The sequence below is a fragment of the Balaenoptera borealis genome (genome assembly GCF_965194805.1).
Source record: "Balaenoptera borealis genome assembly, chromosome: 2".
NCBI lineage: Eukaryota > Metazoa > Chordata > Mammalia > Artiodactyla > Balaenopteridae > Balaenoptera > Balaenoptera borealis.
Window position 1 is genome coordinate 171,697,289 of NC_138867.1, and position 26,286 is coordinate 171,723,574.

Genomic DNA, 26,286 nt, shown 5'->3' on the forward strand with positions numbered 1-26,286 from the left:
TCTAGCGACGGCCCCCTTTTACGGAGCTGGGGGGAGGGGATCGCTCCCCGGGAGAAGGCAGGCGCGGGCGTCCCATTTTAGAGAAAGGCTTGTGGAGGTTCTTGCTACAGGTCTGAAAAGGGAGTTGGAAAGACTCGAACCCAGACCTTTCGGGCTCCCCATCTTGGGCAGACTCGAAGGGGCTTTGGAGTCGTCCCCGGCGTCGTAATGGTCCTGGGAATGGAGGTGCTGGACTAGGGAGCAAGAACCCCAGCACCCTTCTGGTGTTTAAGGATGGAACAGCAAGGGGCGGGGGGCGCCTGTCCCTACAGAAACAGCATTTGCAAAAGAGGAAATTGATGCCCACACCGGTATCACTTGCCCAAGAACAGCCAGGATTTGCACCCAGATATGTCTGAAGTGGGGTGGGAAGGTGGTGGAAGCTCTCCCTAGTGAGGGTCCCTTCCTTGGTGAGGGTGAGAGCCTCGGGGGAGAGTCTAGGGTGGGGCATTTGTCTGACGGGTTCATTCTGTACTCTGTCATTCGTGCATTTTTTTGAGCGCCTGCTGTGTGTGCCAGGCTCTGGGACTCAGCCGAATGGCTTGGATTCATCCCTGCTGTCAGTGAAGGGAGCAAGTGAAAAGTAAAATAAAAGAATGGAGTGAAAATAAAATAATTGTAAGTTGTTGCTAAATGCCAGGTGGGGGTGAGCAAGGAGGGACTGAAGGGAACGACATTTGAGCTGAGCCGGGAAGGAATCAAACACTGGAAACAGCAAAAGCAGTGTTCCAAGAGTGTTCCCAAGACAAGATGGAGCTGGTGTGTTTGAGTAATGCTAGGAACTCCTGTAGCTGGAATGGAGGGGGAAAGGAGGTGGAGAGGTAAAAGGTGTGTGTCTGGTATCTGGAGAGAGACCCCACAGGGTCTGGGGGAGACTGGGGGTTATTTTGCCTGTGATGAGGTTACTAGGTTTGGTGACAGTGGCTGTTGTCATTTGGGGTGTATGGGAAACACCTCCCTAGGCCCTTATCCTACCTGCCTCCACCCGAGCCCCACAGTACCTGAGGAGGGTGGTCATTTATGGGTCTGACCATACCCCACCCCTGCTCCCTCACCCTCCATGGCTCTCAGGTGCCCTGGGGATTATGTGCCACCTCTCCCCTCACTCCAAATAGGCTGTGGCCCCAACCCCCTCATTTTGCAGAGGAAGAAACAGGCTAAGAAAGGGGAAATGACTTGCTCACTCAGAATAAAACCCACATCCTTTTCCCCTTGCCCCCAAAGTCCAGCCACACTACTCTCCTTTGTCCTCAACCTGCCTTGCTTGGTCTCACCTCCGAGGCTTTGCACAGGCTGCTCCCACTCCCTGCACCACTTTTCCCCTCCCTTCATGCAAGACTTGGCCTAAAAAGGTCACCTCCCATGCTACCCCATTCTTTCCCTCCTCACCCTTGTCTCAAGGTGTGATCCCAATGCCTGGGGCATGGCACATGCCTTTTTCTGTCCACTGGTTGATCTGTGTAAGCAATGGGCCTGGGGTCCTCCTGCCTCACGGCCACACCCACAACTCAGTTCAGAGGGGACAAGGTCTCAGGGACCAGGGCTGGTGTCCCATTTGTTAGGTGGAGAAGATGCATGAGACTTGCCCTCCGTCCACGGAGTAGCTTGTGCCTAATCCAGCAAAGACTCACTTGAAGGCTGGCTGTGGAACCCCGGAAGTGGGCTTCTCTCGGCCAGTGTCGGGGTGTGGGGCACCAGTCAGTATGTGTCACGGGTGGAGCAGGACGGGGTTGGGTTTAATTTCAGTCATGTCTTGTACCAGTTCTATGCCTTGCCCAGGCTAGTCATGGCCACTGGGGAGGCTGGAGGCAGAGATGCCCCAATAACAAGAAACAGCAAAATACATAAATAAATAAAAGCACCTAGGAAAACAGGGTGATGTTTACTGCACATTGGAATTCAACAAAGTGCTTACAAGTCTCATTTTTGTGAATAAAATTTTGAAACATTGTGTCAACATCTGAAAACAAATATTCACCAGAAATTGTTCATTTCGGAGGCAGCCGGGTGGCTCCCACCCTCTGTGCTTAGAATCTACACCTGCAACATCATGTCCTGCAGCAGACACCCAATGCCATGCCAATCCAGAAAAGCCCACCACTCTGGGATGGAGGCTGGTGATAACTAGGAGCCAGGCCAATGGGCAAAACCCACTGCATTCTCACTGCACTCCCCCAGCGCTGTGGGTAAACGGGCCACAAAGCCCCAGGTTCTGGTGGAAATGGAGGCCCAGAAGCAAGGCTGCGGAACCCAGTTGGGAGAAAACTAAATACCCATGACAAGTGAGGCCTGAAAGAAGCCCAAGGAGCAGGTGTCCTCTCCTTTGCTTCCCCGTTAACAAAGGGTCACCCTGCTGTCCCTTCCCAAGTTTCCAAGCTGCCCCAAAGCCGCGACAAAAACGTGGGATACCAGGGCTGAGGGGACGAAAAAAAAAATACAGCCAACACATCATCCATTTCTTTATTGTCCTTCAGATTCTAAAACTTCCTCATGACACAATGTATAGCCATTGATTCCAGCGTCTTTGTTTACTGGAACTTCTGTTCCGGTTTGGTGGGAGATTTTTTTTTAAACATTTATTATCAAAGACTTAGAGTCACAATAAATACAAGTGACAATCTCCTCCCCCCAACCAAAACAAACCACCTCCCAAATACCCTACACTAGTGTGACTATTATACTTTCTTTGTTAAGGATTATAAAACTTTAGCTGTCCTTTAAAAAAAAAAAAAAAAGCTCAGTCCAAGTTCTTTAGGCAAACGCCATGTGCAGCATAACTAGGCATCAAAGAAAAACCCTACGGCAGAGCAGCAAGGACTGTCTTTCCCATTATTTACACCCCTGTGATAATGTATTGTTTATATAGAAAACTCCTCCCCGTGTCTCTCCGCCCACAGGAGAGTGACTTGTGGGACACAGGAGCCACAGGATGCAGCAGGGGTGTACTGTCGCCTCTTTCATTCCCTCTGCACTGGAGTGAGCTTTTGCTTCCTGAAGATCTTATAGTACAGACAGGACCAGAGCCGCGCCCCGCCCCCCGCCCCCATGGGAAAGGCCACTCTTGACCTTGTCAAAGGTGTGGGTCCCAACAGTACACATGGGACACTGAGGACTGGAGTCCCCATGACATGGTCAGGATGGCCAGAGCCGTGGGCAGCTCCAAGTGGACGCACAGTTATCTGTGCGAGCATCCACGTGCACTCGGGCCCACACAGGCAGCCACTTCAGATGGGGAAGTGAGCTTGGTGAACCCCACACCCGAGTCCACAGAACAGCTGACGTTTTGAATAGTTTCCAGTTGCCATCGGGGGTTCCTGTCACAGATCCCCGGGCAGTTACAATTGTCATTTGGGACCGGGGGCTCCCACATTCTCTGGTTCTCCTGGGAACCAGATCCTCCTACAAACCTACAAACTGGGAACCTACAAACTCCCAGAACTGTAGCCAATTTTGAGGGGTGGGCTTTGGGGCTGGGAGAATACCCTTAATGTTACTATCCTTCCCGTATTCAGAGAGGTATTTAATGCCTTTTCTTGCAACATTATAAATTTCATCACAGAACCATGCACTTGAGGCTTATAGAAGTTACACTGCAAAGGGGAAATTAAAGGAAAAAAGGGGGGAGATAGAAGTTTTGAGACAGTAGAAATGAATAAAGATTAAGGCATCTCACCTTCTTGACCCCCTTTTAAAAAGCTACATTTATGTCACAGTATGTCCTACTATGGGAATGTTCCTGCAATGCTGAGCTGCAGGAGGCAGAGACAGGGTCAGGGCCCGGCCATCCCGTCCTCCGCCTGTGGCGGTCAGTTTGTACTGAACTCACAAGGCCTATTCAACAGCCTGGAGAAGTCTGGCCAGGTGAGGTGAGGAGAGGTGGTTCCTGAGCATAGTGGAGAGTGAGGTTCTGATGGGGACGGGGTTCGGGGCCAATGCAAGTGGCTCAGTTTGAGCCCTGGAGTCACAAACCCAGTCAACCCCCACGGGGGTGCAACAACCGTGGTGCATCCCCAGTGCAGAGGTGACCTTGGCCCAGATGCCTGAGTTGCTGCATAGGACTGAGGTCAGTTTGCAGGGGAGGCCAACGGGCACTCCTTCTGGGAGGATTTGGAAAATTTGGCCCATGTCATTGAAAAGAGAGAGCTAACAGCTCAGAGTAGTATAAGACAGGTATTTATTTGCCAGGCACACAGAAAAATGAGAGGAATAGAAATGCTTGCATACTCTTGATTTTTTGGTGTAAAAACACACCCTTCCCCGCTCCCCCACCCCTCCTGAAGGTCAATTTCCCCTTTCCCCCAAATCCCTGGATCTTGGAATGAAAGCCACCCTTCTCCTGCCCTCCCCTCCTCCTTCAGCCCATCTACATTATGTACTCAAAACAAAAATCAATGAGAAATTTAGGGTTTTACACAACAAAAAATTAGAACGCTTTGGAAAACTAGTTCTACGGCATGTCAAAAATGTCCTCTGAACACTGATAGTCACACAACATGGGAGGGGGCGGCGGCGGTTAAATGAGCCTTTATTAGAATGTTGCAGCAGTGTATTCGAAGAAGGTGGCCCTATAAAATAAGGATTTTAAATTAAGTCCCTAACTGCATGGATAGGAAAACCAGGGCTGGGGCTGAAGTGAGGAGCAGCATACCCCATCTACACACGCGTGTGCGCGTACGCGTGACACCCTCACACCTGCACAGAGCTGGCCCATGTGCAGCACACACACAACAGCTTCTGCCTTTCCTCATGGACCGATTTTTAAGGAGTGGGAGAAACCAAAACACAACACAACTAAAAGCAGACCTGATCCTTTGTAAGACATTTCTGTAGACTCTAGGGGGGTTTAAAAAAAAAAAAAAAAAAAAAAAAAGTCTGAAGGCAAACCCTGGCAGCATGGCCCTGCTTTAAGGGAAGGTTCTAAACTAGACCCAAACATAAACCCTGAAGTCTGGGGGGGTGCAGGGGCGCCTCCCCACCCAGACACACCTGACAGAAGCACAGGCCAGGGCTTCGGATGTTGTCCATCAACGTAAGTAGGAAAAGAAAAGGAAAGAATTTAATAAAATAAACCACCACAACAAAAACCACAACAGCCAGCCCCTCCCAACTTCCCGCTCAGGCTCTGGATGTTGCTGCTGATTCTCTCCTCCCTACTCTGTTGACGGTTCTCAGCTTCCAGGATCCCGGGCTCTCTGGCTGGGTCTGGGTTGCAGTTTGTTCTTCTGCTTAAGTGTGGAAGGTCGGGGGTCTCTGGGACGAGCAGCAGCAGAGGCCTTCTGCTGGAGCAAGGGCTGGGTGGTCAGAGGCCCACCCTCCAGGGCATGGGGGCCGTGCTTGGCAGGGAACCCTGGGTCTGCACGGTTTACATTAAACTCCATCATCGTGAGGTGATTAAAAAAAATCTGTCAACCTAGAGATTGCCATGAAGGAAGGCAGTCAAAGATTAGGAGGCTAAGACAGAGGGAAAAGCAAAAACAAAACAGAATGCTCCGCTCAACTTCAGAAGCCCCGGGCGCCACTGCCCGAGCATGTCACAGTGTCTAGGGTGAGCCGTCCATGTGCCCTTCGGGGGGCCGAAGGAGAGGGCGAGGAGCAGAACCAGCCCCCAAGGTCCACTTTTCTGCTGGTGTTGGGCAAACTAAAGGCAAAGAAAGGAAGAAAGCCCATGGGAAAGGTCCCCAGTAATAATCCTGGTCCACCTGTGAAGTGGTCCCCCCACGTCGATGAGACTTTGCAGCCAAGATCGGAACTCTCACTTCCGCAGCGCGGCCGGCGCTTACTCGCCCTCTCGGGGAGCAGGGTGTCTTCCCGGGTGGAAGGTGGTGGGGCCAGGTGGGAGGGAGGAGGGAGCCTGTTCTCCACTGGGCCCGGCTCACACTATTTCCACGTGGCCGACTGGGGGATGGAGCGTGGCGGGATCATGTCCAGGAGGTACTCCCGCTGGCGGTCCACAGCTGAGGAGGTCTTGTGCACCGCCAAGCTCGGGCTGACAAATGCAAGGGCCCCGCCTGCAACAGAACAGAGCAACAGGCCACAACAGCCCCAGTTAGGGGGAGGCACCTGGGAGGACCCCAGCCTCAGCTGGGCCCACTGAGCAAAGGTGGTTCAAATACCAGCCTTGAAGCTGAAGAGAATTTAATAACTCAATCGCTTTTACAAGCCTCTGCCATGGTAACCTTACACGTGGGGCAATAATCAGAGATTCTGTCATCTACCAGAACTATGAAAACTGAGCTGTTTACTGCAGTGCTATACAGAACACTGAAACACTGCAGACGACTGAACTGTGCAACCGGGCAATCCAGTATGAGGCAACACTACGCAGCCATTACAACTGATCCTGTCCTCAGGTTTTAATGACATGGTAACATTCTCTCATTAAAACATTAAGAGGGACACAGAATGCTAAATACAGCATGATCCCTCTGTAAGGCACTTCCTGTTTTTTATTATATATGTGCTGGCATTTCCACACGTGTGACATGTGAGTGAAGAGGTGGAGGGGGGTTGGGGAGGAGAATCCTGAAGTGCAGCATTTGTTCTCCTGGGGTTGACAATGGCCACTGCCATTATCTTCTCTTTTTGTTTTCTCCAAATTTCCACGATGAACAAGTACCACTTTTTTTGGGGGGTGGGGGTGGGGGGGTGTGCTGCACGGTTTGCAGGATCTTAGTTCCCCGACCAGGAACTGAACCCAGGCCCCAGCAGTGAAAGCGCCGAGTCCTAACCTTTGGACCGCCAGGGAATTCCCCAAGTATCACACACCCACACCCACCCTGCCCCCCACCGCCCCACCAGCCTCCAACCAGCACACTTAGGTTTTGGGCTGGCCTGCGGGAAAGGACTGCCCTGGAGTCTCAGCTGCAGCAGGGACCAGAGTCGCTGTGTTACTCAGAAGTATTTTTGGTGGGTTAATATATTTTGTGGAATAAATGTTCCAAAGTCAAATGCACCACAGAACCCTCCCTGTGCATCCAAGGCCAGCACTCCAGAAACCTGCTGCTAGGTCCCGCCCAGAAAGCCACCATCCAGAAACCCAGGGCAACCAGGAGTGCAAGCAGAACTCCTCTGAGAAATGCTCCTCTTAAGCCATGACACTTTCATATCTAATCCCACAAATCGTTGAACACAGCAACTATTTATTCCTTCATATTCTTTCAAACGTTACCCTTAATACGAAGTTTTCACATGGTACTATCACTGTGCATACACGCATACTCTCATATTTGACTTTTCCCACTTATCTCATGTACTTTCAAATTTCCCAGAAAAAGAACTTCTGACCAGTCTATGAGTTCTTAGCTGTAATCTTAAACATGCTGAACAAAAGTATCTCTGGTTTGTTTACAAATGCTCTCTGCTCTCCAGGAGGGCCAGATTCTTCTGCAGTTGGATGAACTCCCCCGAGCTCACTCTCCTCTAGAAGGCTCTGACATTTGGGCATATTTATAACTCATGGTCAGCTGTGTGCACAGCCGGCTTCTGTGTTTTGTTTCCACCAACAACCCAGACTTCCCAGTTCTGACTAGTGAGATGGATCTCATGATGGTGCCTCTTCTTCCTAGAGCAACCCCGGGGTGGGAGTGAGGAGGGAGATGGGACACTTGGTCCAATTAGACCTCTCACCCAACTCCTCCTCTCAGCTCTTTGTGCCTACATTTCACTGTCCAATTACTGACGGACACAAGACATATTTAACTTTCATCCTAAGGCCAGCACATAAATAATAAAAAACAGGACAAATGGTATGGGGGATGACCCAAGGACAACCCAGGGAAGGTGGGGCTGTGGCAGACTGGGGGATGACCACCTGAGGGTCTCCACCTCCCCTGGTTGTTCCTCAAATGCCATCTCCTCAGAGGCCTTTGTTGCCTACCTCAGTTGAAATCTCAGCCCCCGCCCAAGGGTCCCCCTCCTCCTGCCTGCTTTCTCATTCTGTTTTGCACTTTGTACCATCTGACCTGTCTAAGCCAGAGGGGGTGGGAAGAGGGTGCCCAGAGAGCAGGGAATGAAGGACACTGGGTGAGCAAGAAATGAACTCAGTGCGCCGCAAAAGGTATCAATACACTGTAACAGCAGAATCAGACATTCTCTATGGCAGGAAGGGAGAGGGGGTGAGTTGGCAAAATGAGCATCTATGCTCACAGGGTCCACTGACGGCACGGGGGTGGGGGGCACTGCCTGAACGGGTTCTGTCCCCCATTTTGGGTCAAGAGCTGAGAGTCTGGGTATAGAGGGTGGAGACAGCGAGGGTGATTAGTATTTATCCAGGGCTGCCACTTGTTCAGGGCATCCTATTTAGTGAACAGAAGAGATGAAGCTGAAGAGTCTGAGGCAGCAGGTCTGCAGGTTCAGGGCCCTTTTGTGCCATTACCTGTGCGTGTGCACGTCTTGGTTAAAAATAAGGAAGGGATGGACCCAACCCCAGCGAGGTTCCTACTCCGAGCCCCATAGGGTCTGCCCACCTGTACTCAGGGGCGCCTTCTTCCAGTTGGAGGTGGCATTGCCCTTGCCAGCGCTCACGGCTCTCTCGGAATGTCTGCCGGTCCTGCTAACGAGGGCTGTGGCCGAGGCTGCATTCTGCAGTTTGGGTGACTGGCTGAACGTGTGCAGGATGCCTCGGGGCGTTGTGGCCGAGCCCCGGGACAGCTGGCTGGAGGCCTACAGTGGAGAGAGGGTGCAACAGCTCGTGTGGGGAAGGGGACAGCAGAGGGCAAGATGCTCAGCGCAGCCGCTCCTTGCTCTGGCTGACCTCTTCCCACCCACACGGGATCCCTGAAGTCCAAAATCAGGAGACTAGGTAAGTTACACCAAGGCGGGAGGGTAGGAGGAAGGGAAAGAGAGAGAGACACACACAGACAGACACAGGCAGTGTGACAGTCGGCGACTGACGTGGTCACGGTCTGGGATGTGAGGGCTGGTTGGTGGTTCGGTGCAGGGGGCTCCCGGCACCGCAGTTCTGACCTGTAGCACAGCCCCGTTACTCCAGTCGCGGGCCTCTCCCGAGCGGAACGCCAACTTATGCCGGGGTTTTATGACCTACACAAACGGGGGTTGAAATCGAGGTCAGCACTGTCCAGAGTCTGGCCAAGGGTGACCTAGAGTGACCAAAGGGCAGCAGCTATGGCCACTTGAGGCCCAGTCCCCACAGGATAGGCATTTCCTGAGGGCAGCGCAGCCACCCACTACGTAGGGATCTTGAGAAGATGTGTTTATTAGTGAATTACAAATGACTTCCAAGGACACAAAAAATTGCCAACAGGGAGCTTTGGGTCTATAGGGGGTGGGAAAGCAAAGCATTATAAAAAAAAAAAAAAAAAGCAGCCAAAAAAACTTGATTTCAAACTTGCTTCTCTCCTTAATTTAGCTAGAACATTTCTTCCAAACGCCCCTTTTGTATCTCAATGTGGCTTTCAGAAAAGTCCTTTTAAACAAGAAGTGCTTGTCAGCCGGCACACTGCGAGTGAAAGCTACAAAATCTAAAGAAACTGCAAATTAGTATTTTCACCACCAAACACCACCATTAAATGCAATTTAGATGCACAAGTTAACAACCAGGCAGATGATCGCCGAGTGTGGGAGAGAATGTCTGAACATCCTGCCTGCTAGCGACAACTCCCTGCCAAGGGAACGAGGCCCCTCTCCTGGAAGGCGAGGCCACCCAGCCCATGCTCCCAGGCCACAGCTCTGGCTCCCATACCAGGACTCTCACCTGCTTCAGTGCAGGGTGTGGGGCGGCAGCAGGCTCGGCCTTGGCCTGCGCGGGGGCGGCGCCCTGCTGTAGGAGGCGCTGCTCGATCTCCTGCTCCTGCTGTAGCGCCTTCACAAAGGCGGCCTTCAGGCGGCTCGTATGCTCCACCTTGAGTGCCTTCTTCTGGTTGGACGCCATGCAGTTCTCGCACATGATGGCGCCGCCCTTCTCCTCCCGCCAGCGGCACGTGAAGTCCGTCTTGCACTGTGCACACATGTAGGGCTCCCGGGACAGCACAACGGCGGCTGACATCCTGCCCGCTGCAGGGAGAGATGGGTGTGCCGCACGTCAGAGGAACAGGAACACCACAGTAGGAGCCCGGACCACCCCCAGGTGGGATATGGATGAGGGCAGAGCAGGGGCAGCACCCTGGGCCATGTGGCCCAACTGGCATCAGGACACCAAAGCCTCAGTCAGTGTTCGTTAGGCAAACACATATTGGGTGCCAACTGTGTGCGGGCACTGGGCCAGCCTCGGGAGGCTTTGCTGGCAGAAGCAAAGTTGAAGCACTTTAGAAAACACTGTGAGTTAGGCACTCTTGATACCAACTCTCAAAGACATCAGTGCTGTCAGCTTGGCATCTCCCAGTCATCTTTCCTACCCACAGTGCAGACATTTCCAACCCTCCTGTACTGCGTCACCAGTGGAGAGGAGATGGTGACCACTCAAGGCCCCACCTTGTGGTGACCGGCACCCTTGCTAGTGGGTGAGTTAGCAGAGGACTAGTCATCTAGGCGAGTGCTTATGCCGACAGGCACTGTGCCTGGTGCCTTGTGGGTATCAGTGTGTCTAATTCTCACAACAAACTTCTGAGGGGCACCCCCCACCCCACTGTCCTGAGGAAGAAACTGAGGCCAAGGAGCTGAAGTGACCTGTGCACGGCTGGTCAGTGGCAGGGCCAGGACACATACCCGGCTGCCCTGGGAAATGGGAACTCGGTGGCTCCTTGATCAGCTACAGGAGGGGTGACTGGGGAAGCCACAAAAAGCACCTGCTGAGGTGTGGGGTCGATACTTTCTTCAATGTATATATGTTTGCCATCCAATGTGCAGTAAGGGGTACCTTTTGCACTCTGTTCCTATCTTTTCTGTGTCCAGCACTCCTGAGTTTAATTGCCTCTTGGCATTATGGACCATGATGCCGAGAGACCCTTAGCCTCCCCATCCCGCCTTGGGCCTGGCCGAGCTGCCCCTAACTGCTGAGGGGCTGTGCAGGATCTGACTCTAGGGGGGGTACCTGTCACTCCACGGAGCAGATGGGATGTTGCCTGCCCAAGCTGCCCAAGGCTCAGGGGTCTACACTGGGCCCCCAGTTCCAGCCCCCAGCCTACAGCTAACATGCTCTGGTAACAAAAGCACTTCTGCTTCCACACATCTAACCCCAGAGGATGGGGTACCTGCTTCCCAGGCAGCTGCGGCCTGCATGACCAGCGCCAGAACAGACACGCCAGCGCAGGGCTGCACTCAGTGTCCACCTGTGGCTCTGCGAAATGTCAAGAGACACCTCAAGCAGGACTCAGAGCCTCCTCCCACAGTTAGGTCCTGTTTTTTGACAACAGGAGAGGGTGACTGACCCCTGATGAGAACACGCGGAGACAGACTGGTCTGGGAGAGCGGGTGCCCAGCACAGGCAAGCGTACGACGGGCAGGCATCGCCTCCTGACTCAGGCCTCCTGCCTGCCGCACTGCACTGGCCTTATAGCAGCTTTTTTGCCAACTTAATCTCATCATAAAGGAGTCACTGAAGGGATCCAGACACATCCAGGCTGTGTCAGAGCCCACATCTCTCCCCACTGGGCCTGGCTCTGGTGCCCCACAGTCGCTCAGGTGGAGTCCACCTGGCCATCCTCTGCCCTGAAAAGGTTACAGCTCTGCCTCCTCCTCAGCTCTGAGCATCTGACGAGATCACGTGGGGCGGGGATTCAGGCTGGCTGCCTAATAAATGCCACCACGAACTCAATCTAAGGGCAGAAAGTCCTCAGTTCAGCATCTGCTGGAGGCTCCCAAAGGGCCAACCTGACCTCCCACCTTTCAGCAGAGGCTCCAGCAGAGGCTCCCAAAGGGCCAATCTGACCTCCCACCTTTCAGTATCGTTTTTGCTCACTACCTTATATATACTCTTTTATTCCTAAAACCTCCTAACATGCAGGTGTGCTTTCCAAACTACTTCCAAGGAGGGTAATACAATGAGCCTGGCCCGGGCATAGGTGTCCCTCTCCCACTTTGGGGACTAAGAGCACTCAAGGCTCTGCAAAGTTCCACCTTTGCCCAACTCTCAGAAGTGGCCCCATCAGAAAGAAGGCGCCTATCGTACGTTTAAGGAATTATCTAGGGCGGGAGGGAGAAATCAGGAGATTGGGACTGACATGTAAACACTACTATACATAAAACAGATAACTGACAAGGACCTACTGTATAGCACAGAGAACTCTACTCAATATTCTGTAATGACCTTTATGGGAATAGAATCTAAAAAAGAGTGGATATATGCATATGTATAACTGATTCACTTTGCTATACTCCTGAAACGAACACAACATTGTAAATCAACTATACTCCAATAAAAATTAAAAAAAAAAAGAAAGAAATTATCTAAACCTCACAGCAAGCAAATAACTAATGACAAGATGTCATCCACAATGTGCCCCACAGCTGTGGGTACACAGCAGACATGCCAACACGTGCTATGCATGGAAAACCAATTGCATGATGGAAACTTCAGCAGCAAGAGACAAAAACGGCCCCAGGCCCAGGGCCTCCTCACCTTGCGTCTCCAGCAGGTTCTGCACCACCTCCTCCAGGCCGACCAGGTAGATGAATTCGTTGTTGGCAGCGCTGGGTAAGAAGTTCATCTCAGGGGCGGGGGGCTTGGGTGGGGGGATTTCAAGCAGCGTCTTCTCCAGCTGTTTGCGCAGTGCAAGCTTGGCAGCTGCCTGTCGACTGGCTGGAGAATCAGCAGAGGTGACCACGGAGGTCACGCTGGTGGGGGTGGAGTTGGCCTGAGCAGAAGTGGCTGTCGTTCCTTTCAGCGATGCTGGGGAGGGCTTTTGGGAGACAATGACCTGGTCAGGGTGCTTGAGGCGCCCACTCTGAGGAGAGCCCAACCACGGCACCCACAGCCCAGGTCGGCACCATTAGCTACACTAAGTCCTTATAAAAGTAGCTCCAGGTCAGCACCATTAGCTATACTGACAAATCCTTATAAAAGTAACTCAGGACTTCCCTGGTGGCGCAGTGGTTAAGAATCCGCCTGCCAATGCAAGGGACACGGCTTCGAGCCCTGGTCCGGGAAGATCCCACATGCTGCGGAGCAACTAAGCCCATGAGCCACAACTACTGAAGCCCGCACACCTAGAGCCCGTGCTCCGCAACAAGAGAGAAGCCCCCACTCGCTGAAACTAGAGAAAGCCCGTGCGCAGCAACGAAGACCCAATGCAGCCAAAAATAAAAAAAAAAAATTTTAAGTAAAAAGTAACTCAGAGCTGCTTCACATCAACAAGCAACAGGAAAAGCGGCATTAAGCTAACTGCTCTATGAAATGACCAATCTTATAAATACACTTGTTGAGGTTTAGCTGATATCCAATTAACTTTAAAATCTGTAATTTGCTACACTTTGCCACCTGAGGACAGCCATGAAGCCATCACCATGACAGTGGGTAGCCCCTTGGCAACCGTCCCCCACCCAGGCAGCATGGCAACTGTCCTGTCACTATGGCCTGGTTCTCCTCCCAGCACAGGTCTGGGTGGCCTCCTTCCTCAAAAGGTTGCAAAGGTGGCTCACTGTGGCATCAATGGCATTTCCCTCATGAGCATCTTTGTGTGCCCCTGCACTTCACCTTTCCTGATCCTCACGGCTCCTGCATTACTTATCATCTTCTGGACCCCAGTGGCTGACCCTCCACCATCTCCTTGTTCCAGACCACTTGCCGCCCAACATTATCAAATGCTCTCCCCCCAAACTTGGAGCTGACCATGCCAGTGCCCTTAGCTTTGTGGCACTGAAGACCATTCTGGAAATTGAAGGAAAGCTGTGCACACCATCTCCAGAAAAATACACACACCTGACAACTTGTATGTAACACATCATGGGGCTCAGGGAGCCCAGGACGGTTGCCCAGACCCCACCCATGGGGTCTCCACAGCAGAGCAAAACTCCCCACCATAGAGGATGCCATCACAGCACCTTGGCCTGTCCACTCCAGCCTCTGACCAGCCAGTTCCTCCCTGTCCCTTTTGCAGGCTCCCCTGGCCCCACAGGGAGCACAGCCACAGGATCCACCACTGCCTGCCTGGTTCCCGTCCGCATGGCATGAGAACAGGGTATGGTACACGGTAGTAATTTGATCCGAGTTTATGGTGTGGATGAAACTGCCTGTCCAGGACGTCCCCATTTGGGTGGCAAGACTGTACTTGAACCTGACTTTAGAAGAGGCAGGGACGCTGTCCAGAGCCCTGCTGGCCATGATCTTATCTGAGAAAGGCGGGCAAGGATGCACCATGACAAAGGAGGAAGAGAAGCTAACTTGCACATCAACAAAAGCCCTTGCAAACCCAGTAATTTTATCTGTCAATGAGGATCATGCTTCGGCCTGCCTGCCCCTGGTCTCATGCTTCGGCCTGCCCACCCCTGGTCCCATCTTCCGCGCTCTGTTGGGTGGCGACAAACCCTCCCCATTTCAGAGGCTCTGTACAGAGGTGAAGGGATGCACGGCTAAGAATAGATGCACGGGTGCTGAAAGGACATTTGCAGACATTCTCCACACGTTTGTGCCTGTAGAGGGGGAGGGTGCGGAGCGCTCTGGTGCCCCACCCTGAGCCTTCCCGTATCTCAGCTCAGATCTCCACCCCTCCCACTCTCGGCAGCTATCCACCTCTGCTAGATGGCAGTTGGCAACATAAGACTACTGCCCATGACTTTCATGCCCCAACTAGCTCCAAGGAGCTACAGTACCACTCACTGTCTGTGGGGCTGGATTATCCAAGACCTCACCTGGCTCCAAGGAAGCAGGCAAGTCACGCCAAGCCACCCTGGAGACATGACTGGGTCCCAGGACTGTGGGCCATCAGAGGGGCAGCTGTGGGGCACACACATGACCCTCACCTGTGGGATGTTGACGAGCAGACTAGTGTTGGGGACGTTGGCGACGCGGATGAGGCCCTGCTGGATGATCCTCTGTCCCTGAATTTGCACACTGGGCACAGATGCCCGGGGAGCCAGGAGGAGCGGTGGTGGCCCCGTGCTGGAATGTTGTCTGATGTTGTGGATCTGCTGTCAGGGTGTGGTGGGGGGAGACAAGGCAATGAGAGGGACGACAGAGGGCGCCACAGGGAAAGAGCCCCCAACCTGAGAACTAGGAAGGCTCATTCTCGAGAGGTGGAGGGCTGCCTGGGGCTTCCCTTAAGCCCTCGCTCTGCTCACCTGGGCCCCCCTGACGAGTGGGGGCATGACGACCTGCGAGCTCGCCTGTGGCCCTAACTTCGAGGACGTCTGCTGCCCGCCACGGACCAGGGGTGGTGGGATGACACTGCCAGGCATCCGAGTTGAAGAGGTCTGTCAACAACACCAACCCTCAGATCTTACATGACTTTTTAAACAAACAGGTTTGCTGTTTTTGTAAAAGCACATACTCATTACCCAAAAAAAGGTGATGGGGGAGGAGAAAGGGCAAGCTGGGACGAAGTGAGAGAGTGGCACGGACATATATGCACTACCAAATGTAAAACAGATAGCTAGTGGGAAGCGGCCGCATAGCATAGGGAGATCAGCTTGGGGCTTTGTGACCACCTAGAGGGGTGCGATAGGGAGGGTGGGAGGGAGACGCAATAGGGAGGGGATATGGGGATATACGTATACGTATAGCTGATTCACTTCGTTATACAGCAGCAAGTAACACAGCATTGTAAAGCAATTATACTCCAATAAAGATGTTTAAAAAAAAAAGATTAAAAAAAATTTTTAATGTCCAAAAAAAAAAGGTGGTGGCAGAGAAAATAAAAGCTAAAATGCCTATTTATTCAAAACACAAAAGAACCAGGAACAGACTCTGACAAGAGCCACGCCAACCTGGGCTCACTCAGGCTCACTCAGGACTCGGGCCCTACCGCAGCAAGAGTCCAGCTAACTGGAACCAGTACCACCTGCCTGCTGGCCTGAGCTGGGGGCTCAGGCCTGTTTGAGGGGAGGTGGCCCCTGGCCTGACCTCTGTCCTATGGCTGGAAGTGGGAGATCTGCCCATCTCACCCCGTGGGCAGAGGAGGCTGTGAGCCGGGCTGGGACAATGCCCCGCTGGGCCCCCCAGCTGCCCTCAGAGAGTCAGGCTGAAGGGAGCCCAGTCTGCCTAGGACCTTGGTCCTCTCTCCAGTCTCTCTAGGGGTGGTCATGGGAGGGGTCCTCCGAGAGTCTGTGTGATTTGTTTATGATGTCAACAGGGGCCTGGGTTGGGTATGGGAACACAAGCATGCTTTATTTTTTGGGCTCCCACCAGAAGGCCTCATTCTAGTCTAATCAGAAGGAACGAGCGGCCTTTTGCAGAAACTGGATCAGGGCTGCTCAGGAGCATGATGCAGAGGGAACACTGACCTGAAGTGATGGCTTGCCGGAAGGAATGTTCTGGGTGCCCCGTACAAGCGGGGGAGGGGTGGTCACAGAGCTCCCAGTGGAGCCTGCGGGCTGCAAGAGAGCAGGACATGCAGGAGATGAAAGGGCCACCAACCCTGCTCCTCCCACACGTAATTCTGACAGAAGAGCATTGCTTTTCTTCCTCTTCAAAAGGCATCAGGCTCTCAAAGGTTCTGCTTCCCGCCTGCCACGTTCCTTGCAGCAGGAATTGACATGTTTGAAACAGATAAAGGGGATTTCCCTGGTGGTCCAGTGGTTAAGACTCCGGGCTCCCAATGCAGGGGGCCCGGGGTTTGATCCCTGGTCAGGAAACAAGATCCCGCATGCCGCACCTAAGAGCCCACATGCCACAACAAAGATCCCGCATGCCGCAACTAAGACCCACAACAGCCAGATAGATAGATAGACACGTGAATAAATAAACAAACAAATAAATACAATAAACAAAGGACAGATTTTCCAGCACCCTTTACTCCACCCCCCCGCCCCAGGGTGCTTGGCATCACTGTGGTTCAGGTGCCATCTCTGCCCTCCAGGGGACAAAAAAGGCTGGTGGTAGAGGCTGAGGTGAAGGACCCTGGGCTTAGACAGGTTAATCCCAACCCTGGTGAGAAAATGTTGGGTCCAGGCACTTTTTTTTTCTTTTTTCAAAAAAGATTTATTTATTTATTCTTGGCTGCATTGGGTCTTAGCTGCGGCACGCAGGATCTTCGTTGAGGCATGCGGGATCTTTCATTGCGGCGCGGGGGCTTCTCTCTAGTTGTGGCGTGTAGGTTTTCTCTTCTCTAGTTGTGGCACACGGGGTCCAGAGCGTGTGGGCTCTGTAGTCTGCAGCACGCAGGGTTGAGGCGTGCGAGCTCAGTAGTTGTGGTGCATGGGCCTAGCTGTCCCGCTGCATGAGGGATCTTAGTTCCCTGACCAGGGATCAAACCCACGTCTCCTGCATTGCAAGGAGGATTCTTCACCACTGGACCACTGGGGAAATCCCCAGGCACTTCTTAAAGTCACATATTCCACCAGAAAAGGGACACTGACAGACTTGGTTCACATCATCAATTCTTAAGCAATCAACAAGGAAACAAGTAATGAGCAGGCTCTGTCCATCAGGATATTAACAGACGCCAGGCTTGGTCCACTTGTTTACCAGGTGGGGGTGGGGGCTCAAGCAAATCCCCAAGTCTGACCAGAGAGCGTCCCCCTGTCCTGCTCCCTTAAGGGGACACATGTTCTACACACTGTACTGCCTGAAATGCATTTACTTTCTGGTTCACTAAGAGAGTGGTTAGAATATAAGGAAGGGTAGTTTTGTCACCGACCAGGAACCTTCCCAGAATGGGACACCAAAAAAGGACAAAACAAACTTGACCTTGCCTTACATGGTAAGGTGCATTTAGAAGCAGCACAAGGAGCCTGAGGCATCAGGGGAGGTTAACAGGAGAAGCTCTGGGGCCGGGCTATGGTGCACCCTGTGGCATTCAGCAATCTGTCCACAAAACCACAGCGGCCCCTGCTGGCCAGCACATTCATCCACAGGGCCGAAGGCCTTTCTGAAAAGGGGTCTGAGACAGAGCTGTGCTTCCAGCACCGTCAAAGATGCCTGCTCTCCATTTCCTTGATGGAGTCTACAGGGAATGAGGTTTACATACTCAGATCCAGAATATACTAGACCAAAACGTACTCTGATATACTCTAAGCTAAATCCAAAACATGAACTTGAGTCTGCAAATTTCCAGTTCAGACCCTGTCCCTACACCCCTGAGGAAACCTGACCCCTCATGACCAGTCTTTCTGGCTCCTGGGGCAGCGGTGGGCCAAGGAAATGACCATGGCTTTCTGTTCCTGGTTCTAAACGGCTCTCACTGACCACTGAGGAGGGAACAGATGCGCACGTACCTTCTGGGTGGTAGTTTCCTTTTGTATTTGACTCTGCCGCAACTTTTTCAATAAAACGAGTTTTGCTTCTTCTAATCTTAACTCTTCTTTTAGTTGCTTAATCATCCTTTCTCGTTCTTCAGGACTGCTTTTCTACAAGGGCAAGAGAACAAGGGTTGAGGGGGAGGGCTGGGGGCCGGCGAACACAGGCTGTTCCACTGCGAGATGGTTCCCCAGCATGGGGACAAGGCTCACCATAAGGGCCTCAGTGCTGGTCTCCTTCAAGGCATCCTCGGTCAGCCCATTCACCCTCGGGCTCGCAGGCTGCTCGTTGTCAGAGAGTACGATCACGTCGGGCGAAGGGGCTCTCCTCTCGGACTTCATGTCACTGTGGAACAGGAACAGTGGCAGGTTACTACCAGAGCGTCCCGACTGCGCTGGACAGCGTCCCCTAGAGCCCCGCCCCACACCCCGCAGATGCCTGGATTCAGACGCAGACACAGCAAGGTGGCAGCAAGCAGGGCTGCCTCACCAGACCTCCCCACCAACTGCCCACCCAGGCTGCCTTCTCTCACCACACTCACCACGGGGCACTCAAATCTGCCAGTTTGCGGCTGAGCCCTTCAAGAGCCGGGACTGTTCTTGGTAACCACTTCTGTGTCCCCCGGGCTGAGGACACCTACGTGTCTGAAGGTGACACAGTCATTTTGAAAAACACCATGGCTCCTATCTCTACCACGTAGCTCAGTACTGAATAAAAACACTGGGTCCTGAATCTTGGGCCTCTGGCTGGGGCTCCTACCTGCCCGTGTTGGAAGCCACCTGATGGGGCATCCAGCCCCCACGCAAATCAGCCTTTCTTTGCTAAACCCAGACTCGCTGACAGCCCTCACTCACGGACAGCCCACCTGCCCGTCCCCAGGAGACAGAAGGGCTGATGCACATGTTGTCGGCCTACATTCTAGCTCCCCAGCATGGGGTGTCACCACCTCACAAGGTGGCCAAGGCTGCCTGCTGGATAGTCCTTCCTGGGCTACACGTGGCCTCTTCACCCTGCCAGTGGCAATGTAGCGGTAGTGGCTGCATGTTTTGAAACCGACTGGAACATGGAACACATTTTCTCTCACAGATCTGGATACTTTCCACCCACCTGATCCGCTTACAAACTAGTTCCCAGCCACCTCTGCGCATTACCCTCTGCCCTCTTACGCCAACCCTACCGCCCAAGTCCCCTAGGACATACATGCACATCTAGTGATGCTGGACTTCTGCACTGGCATTGCTGACCCCACACATAAGGACCAACGGGTCCCACAGACGGTGCTTAGCCCTGAACCAAGCAGCTCTGTTTGCTGAGGGTGCAACGTAAACTTTCCCTTGAGATCTGGCCTCAGCATTTGTGTCGAAGGAATCAAATCCTTCTATCAGCAGGAAAACCAGCCAAGGACTGAATGTGTCCGCTAGGTGGCACTGTGACCCAAAGAACAAACTCGATGAAGTTAACTAAGAGTAACAGCTCAAAGTTGTCCCATTTCTTCCAGCTGAGCGGGGAGAGAGTTATAGATGGAGAACTGGTGTTTTAACAGCCCACTGAACTGCCCTTTCGATTCCCAGAGTGAGCTGTGTCTTCAGGGAAGGATGGGCACAGAGGACCAGACACTGCATTCCCTAACTCCCCTAGCCCCTCAACCCGCAGTGTGCTTCCCCAGGCCCCTCCTAATCCCACCTCCTAGAGCGGCATGGCTGCTGCACCTCAACAATCCCAGCCCCGATCCGATTTAACCAGCACAGCTGCTGGATGGTCTTCCAGACAAGAGACCAGGAGAGTGAACAAAAAAAGGCTTCCATTTCAAGGTACAGAATCCCCTCACTGTGGTTATCAGCCCACGTTCTCAAGTCCAGAAATTGGCTGGCTGTCTATAAAGTAACCCGGGATGTCTCACTAGGGCCTCATCAAACTAAAAACCAATGCAATTCGGGAACCACCACACTTTCAAGTCTCCGTGTCTCCCTGCTGACTGCCAACTCTGCCCAAGATCAACTTTAAAGATGACCTCGGGGGACTTCCCTGGTGGCACAGTGGTTAAGAATCCGCCTGCCAATGCAGGGAACACGGGTTCGAGCCCCAGTCCGGGAAGATTCCACATGCCGCGGAGCAACTAAGCACATGCGCCACAATGTAGCCCCCGCTTGCCGCAACTAGAGAAAGCCCGCACACAGCAACGAAGACCCAATGCAGCCAAAAATAAATAATTAAAAAAAGAAAAAGAAAAAAATGACCTCGCGGCTCCAATTCCGGGTTCTGTGGACACACACACAGGCACTAAGCAGACACAAGGCTCCAGCACAGGAGCTGCAGCCGCTGGTCCCAGCCCAGGTGGGTTCCCAGGCGGCTGGCTACACACGGGCAGAGGAGCAGCCCAGGCAGACCCACGTCTGGAGTTACAGACTACAGGCGTTTCCTGAGCAAGAGCGCTCTAAGACAACGGTAACTTACAGGGATTTATCACTTTTTATCATCTCAATGAGGATGTGCACGTCTTCCAAAGGTGAGATGTCTAATAAAGCTCAGACGTGCCTGAGGGAAGAGGGTAGGGTTAGGGACTGGGACCATGTGGAAGCTGAAGCTCCCTGAGATGGCCACTCTGACCACAGCACTCCCAGGTCCCATTTTGGACTGAGACTAATCAATAACTCGTCCAAGAGATGACATCACCTCCCATCAATGATCACTCAGCATCCCAGCAGCCAGCAGGGAGTGAACTTCCTGTATGCTAATCAGGCCACCAAAAAGTCATGTGACAAAGGCATTTCCCTCTTTGGTCATGTGACCCTTTAACTGTGCCTTCCAACGTGAAAACCATGGCAACAGCCAGTTCTAACCAGTTTGTGACACGCAGCCTTCATTTTGAGAAGTGAGGTAGGGTTCAGGTGCTGTCAGGAAATGGAGGCGCCAGCTCACCCTGGGGCTGCCGGGCTGCAGGCATTTCCTGTGTGGTGCCGGCCCGTTCGATTGTTACAGGGACCTGAGTCACCTCTTCCAAACACAGAAGGGTCACCAGCCCCACTAGTTTCCAAGATGAAAAACTTTCCTAAGTTCAATTTTAAAGCAAAGGTGCTTCAAGTCTCTCATTACTTTCCCAGAGGGTTCTTTTAATTCAGGAAAAAGAACACGCATTTGACAAAGGCTAAAAATTATTGTGGGCATTCTTTTTTTAAAACGTATTTTAAATTATAAAACCATTTAGGCCAGGAGAACAAAGCAGAGGAAATTTAGCCCAACATGCCAGGGGAACAGTTGTAGTGGCCAGGTGTACTGCCTCAATCCAGGGCAGCTGCCTGGGCACCAAGTTTATTTAGAAGCTATATGATTTCAGGGCAAATTCATTAAGCCTATCCTGCCCATCTTGGGAACCCTCATATAAAATATTATGATCAGGAGACTTCCCTGGTGGTCCAGTGGCTAAGACTCCACGCTCCCAATGCAGGGGGGCCGGGTTCAATCCCTGGTTAGGGAACTAGATCCCACATGCTGCAACTAAAGATCCCACATGCTGCAACTGAGACCTGGCGCAGCCAAATTTTAAAAAATTATGATCAGAAGAGATTTTACATGACCGACAAAAATCCCTGGAAGCAGGCCAGGCTGTTAGCAAAAATGGTCTCACTACCTCCTCCCCTGTATACCAGCCGTGGCTAAACAAACAAGAGTTCTGTTACCTGCCCAGAACTTTCATCAAGTTTCCTAAAGGGAAGGCAGGGATTGTAAACTTAACTCATGACAAGATCCCTCCATTCACAGCACCAGACTACCATCCCAGCTGCTAACCAATCAGCGGTCAGTGTGAGGTTAATATTTAAGTGTCTCACTGGCCTGTGCCAGGGGAAGCAGTCTCATCAAGGGAATGCAGCTCTGACCTTAGTTGTTCTCAATATGGGCCTGCCTGATGTCTGGGGAAGGCACACTTGATCCACACTCATTCATTTACTCACTCACTCCAATTTGCTGAAAGCCAACCTAAGAAGCAGGTGCTGTGTCAGGCAGTGGGGAGAAACCCCTGGATAAAAGCAGTTCCGTCCTTAGGGTCGACCAGGAGGGGCAGACGCAAAACCAGGAGGGGGAGGGGCAGGTGGGAGTGGACCACCACCTGCCTCAGCCCACTGAGCAGCAGAGCAGCTTCACCAAGGCACGTTACTACCCCAGACCTGCTTGATCAAAGCCTGCATTTTTATAAGATCCCTAAGATGCCTGCACACACTAGGGAAGTAGGGGACGAGGGTGGGCCAAATGAGGCCTGGGGACAACAAATTGCTCCTCAGGGCTAACCCAGGGGAGACAAGCAGGGCTGGTGGCCAACTACTCCCTGATAGAACCCTCCCTCTTCCCCTCATCTTTTGGGCCTGGCTGGGCAGGGAGAGGCAGGTGGTTGCTAACTGTTTGCTGGGTACGGCAGGTGCGGGGGAGGCTTTGCCAGACCCAGCGCCAGTTTCAGCAAACATTAGTCTTGGCCCCACCAGACCCTTCCCCAGGGCATTCCTCCCTCTAGAGCCCATTCACCCCTCCCAGGCCCACAGCCTCTCCAGCCCTCAGCCCCTGAACTCCAAGTTGCTGCTCACATGTACGTCCTGTCATGAGCTCCTCCCACCTTCCCCACCATCCCCTCCAAGGAATGTTCCTCTGTCATACTTCTCATCTCCCTTGTGAGGCCCAACTCACACTTCAAGATGCACTTCAAACCATCTGTGCCCTCAGAAAAGTCCCCGGCTGGCCAAGCCCCGCCCTGGGAGCGTGGTCAGCACTACCCCACTGTGCTCATGGGGCCCACCCCCGCAACAGCGTGCATGTCTCGGGCAGCCTTCTTCGCCCTGCCCCTAACTGTCCATCCTGGGGGCAGGGAGCTTAGGGCAAAACTCTGGGGGCTTCCACTCAAGGGCAGCACAAGCCTGAGCAGAGGCACTCCCCTGACAGAGACCAGCTCACTCACCCTCACCTCAGCAAACTATCCAAGAAAGTGCCTTGCCCTCCTACAAGGTGCCATTATGGCAGCCCCACGCTGGCTCAGTTCACCCTCCCACAGCCTCCCAGGGTGATGCTGTCATTGCGCATTTGATAGGCGGGTTCCCCCACCCAGGGCTGGGGCCGGAGATCACCACAGGCATAGCAGCCAGGGAGCCATGGTCCCACCTGGAGCCATCTCCACAACGCTGGGGCCCTACAGCTCCCGGTGAGGGCCAGGATGCTCCTAAGGTGGCCCGACAAGCAAAGGGCTCCCCACCTCCCCAGAGCCAGAGGGGCAGGACTCTCCTCCTAGTGCCATGCTGGGTGGTGGACAGGCCACAGGGCCTCCTCCCAGGGCAGGCACTGTGCACCAAGCCTACACACACTGAGGGGAGGGGGAGAGTCGCACCCTTACAAAACCTCTCACTTGGTTCTGCCCCTTGCAAGTGAGAAGCCCAGGGTAGGACACTTCCCTCTCTGTGCCCCCTACAAGGATGGGGACAGTAATTCCTGCCCCACTGGGTGGGGTTTGCTGCGTGAGGTGAGATCTCAGTGCCAAGGAGGCTCAGACGCCGTAGGAGGCCATCAGGGCAGTTCAGGCCCCAACCTCTCCTGAGGCAGTAAGGGGCTGCTTGCTGTGAAGGTGAACTCGGCACACAGCAGTCAATTGGGTAACACGTGAATATTCTCAAACCCGTTGAAGACAGAGATTGGGCCTGCTGTGTGGGTGCTCAGATGACACAGCTGGTGTGCACCTACCTCCTCCTCTTCCCTGCACCTGGCTCCAGGATGGGGTCTATGAGTTCACGAGGAATCTGCAATGCCTGTAGACTGACGGATCACCTTGCACATGTGAGCAGCTCTTTCCACACGCACACAGATGCTGCACTGGTAAAGGATGTGCAAACTCACTTAAAAGGATTTCTGAATTCTGTGTCATTATGTCTTGTCAAGCATTAGGCCCTGGAAGTCCAACTCCTAACCTATGAGTCCAGGACTCTGGTGGATGTTAAGGAGGAGTCCTAATACACCTGGTTGACAAAACACTGTACAGAGGACCACCGCACTACACCCTTACGAGCCCATCCATTCAGTCCTGAAGAGCACCGTGGAGGTAGCTCATTCCAAGTGATCCATGCCTCCCCATGCTCACATCCTCGTGTCTGGTCCTATCCCCGGGACCTGGGTTAGTTTTGTGGCTCACTCTCTGAGGCCAGGAGTGAGGAACATAGAGGAAGCAACGATGCAAGCTTTTGAAGCAAGGTCACAGCCTCAAAAGCTTGTGCTTGGGACTTCCCTGGTGGCACAGTGGTTAAGAATCCGCCTGCCAGTGCCGGGGACACGGGTTCAAGCCCTGGTCCGGGAAGGTCCCGCATGCCGCAGAGCAACTAAGCCCGTGCGCCACAACTACTGAGCCTATGCTCTAGAGCCCGCGAGCCACAACTGCTGAGCCCACACACCTAGAGCCTGTCCTCCGCAACAAGAGAAGCCACTGCAATGAGAAGCCTGCTCACCACAACGAAGAGTAGCCCCTGCTCACCGCAGCTAGAGAAAGCCAGCGCACAGCAATGAAGACCCAACGCAGCCAATAAATAAATAAATAAAAACTAATTAATTAAAAAATAATAATTAAAAAAAAAAAAAAAAAGCTTGTGCTTGGGCCCTTGGAACATATGCTCTGAGAGACCACCCCAGAGTAGGATGCCAAACTAGCTGCTTGGAAAGAGGGTCACAGAGACAGACACAGCGATGGGCCCAGCCATCCCACATGAGTAACCAAGACACTGGGGACACCCAATCCAGCTGACGTGGGACTACAAAGATGAGAACCCAAGAAGCTGCACCCAGCTGGAACCAGCAGACCTGACAGATGATGCTACACCAATACAGTTACTTTAAACCACTAAACTAATGGGGCCGGCAGCCCAGCTCTGCCCCCAGCGAGCTGGCCTACACCACTATAATGCCATGGCCTCCCTCAGACTCAACAAGGCCACCCACTCTAGACGCTACAGTACCCTGGGAGAGAGAAGGTGGGAAAGAAAAGGTTTACCCAAGTAACCATCCCTGCTGAACCTCAAATCCCCCCAAAAGGACCAGCAGTAGTTCTCTGCACACAGAGGCTGTCCGGGGCAGATGCAGACTTGGGAGGAGATTGGAGCATAGCTTTAGGACTGCCCAGCAGGAGCACAGAGCTGCCCAACAAAGAAAAGGGGGTGTATAGAAGGTCCCACAGGAGAGGAAGGGGCCATCCTCAGGTCTGGGAGCCACTACCGGCGGCTTCAGGCACCACTGGGAGTGGTGTCTGAGTCAACGCTGGAAAGCAATTCCATATACTTAATCCAATGAGCACTCCCATTCCAGAAATACTTCTAGAAAAGTCCTAAAGAAAGAAAAATAAGACGTTTATCACCAGTTCCCAGGTTAGTCCTACTACCTGGTAACATTTCATTGGCAGTTCCCAGTTGCATACTGAGCATCTCCGCAGACACACACCACTGGGATCTTTCACAGCCGTTTGGGCATGGGAGCTGCCCACTGGGACCCCATGACACCCCACCCTCCTTTCCCAAGGGGCTCCATCCATTCAGACACACCCGATGTGATCAGAAAGGGAACCGCTGCATGCAGACACAGGTGCGCCCCAAAGCCGAACACTTGCCTGCCCTTGAGGTTGGTGGGCACTGACGGGTGCCTGGTCCCTGCCGTGCCCCCCGGAGCCCACCTGCTTCCCGCCAGCCCCAGCCCCTCAGCTCCCTCGGCTCCCCTGCGCAACTCCCCCAATTCCCCCTCGACTCCCTTCTTGGCATCCATTACCACTTCTCCCAGCACTGTAACTTGACACCCTGTTGGCTGGGATGTCAAGACAAAAGCCCAGAGCCTGCTTTGTGGGGGCCAGGAAGTCAGAATACATTTTGCTTCTAGGCCACAGAGGCCATGGAGGTGAGCAGCTGGGATGGGATTTTTGAAACCCAGCCATAATTCTTCCTGGAGACTCCAGGTCC

At 53.0% G+C, this 26,286-nt stretch overlaps 1 protein-coding gene across 12 annotated transcripts in view; it reads right to left on the reverse strand.

Moving 5' to 3' along the window:
- Positions 1–5,073: 5,073 nt before the first annotated feature.
- GATAD2A (GATA zinc finger domain containing 2A) overlaps positions 5,074–26,286 on the reverse strand; it is a 98,953-nt gene continuing 77,740 nt past the window's right edge. For 7 of the 12 annotated variants that reach the window (XM_082381904.1, XM_082381903.1, XM_082381908.1 and 4 more), the window contains 10 exons: positions 18,538–18,670; positions 18,304–18,435; positions 16,372–16,461; positions 15,211–15,342; positions 14,893–15,060; positions 12,554–12,833; positions 9,752–10,050; positions 8,896–9,078; positions 8,505–8,700; positions 5,074–6,047 (listed from right to left, as the gene is read on the reverse strand). In XM_082381904.1, the coding sequence (XP_082238030.1) occupies positions 5,917–6,047; positions 8,505–8,700; positions 8,896–9,078; positions 9,752–10,050; positions 12,554–12,833; positions 14,893–15,060; positions 15,211–15,342; positions 16,372–16,461; positions 18,304–18,435; positions 18,538–18,670 (1,744 nt within the window). In that variant the 3' untranslated portion in view covers positions 5,074–5,916. The remainder of the gene's footprint in view (positions 6,048–8,504; positions 8,701–8,895; positions 9,079–9,751; positions 10,051–12,553; positions 12,834–14,892; positions 15,061–15,210; positions 15,343–16,371; positions 16,462–18,303; positions 18,436–18,537; positions 18,671–26,286) is intronic. The other 5 variants (XM_082381901.1, XM_082381902.1, XM_082381899.1 and 2 more) reach the window with 5 other exon arrangements.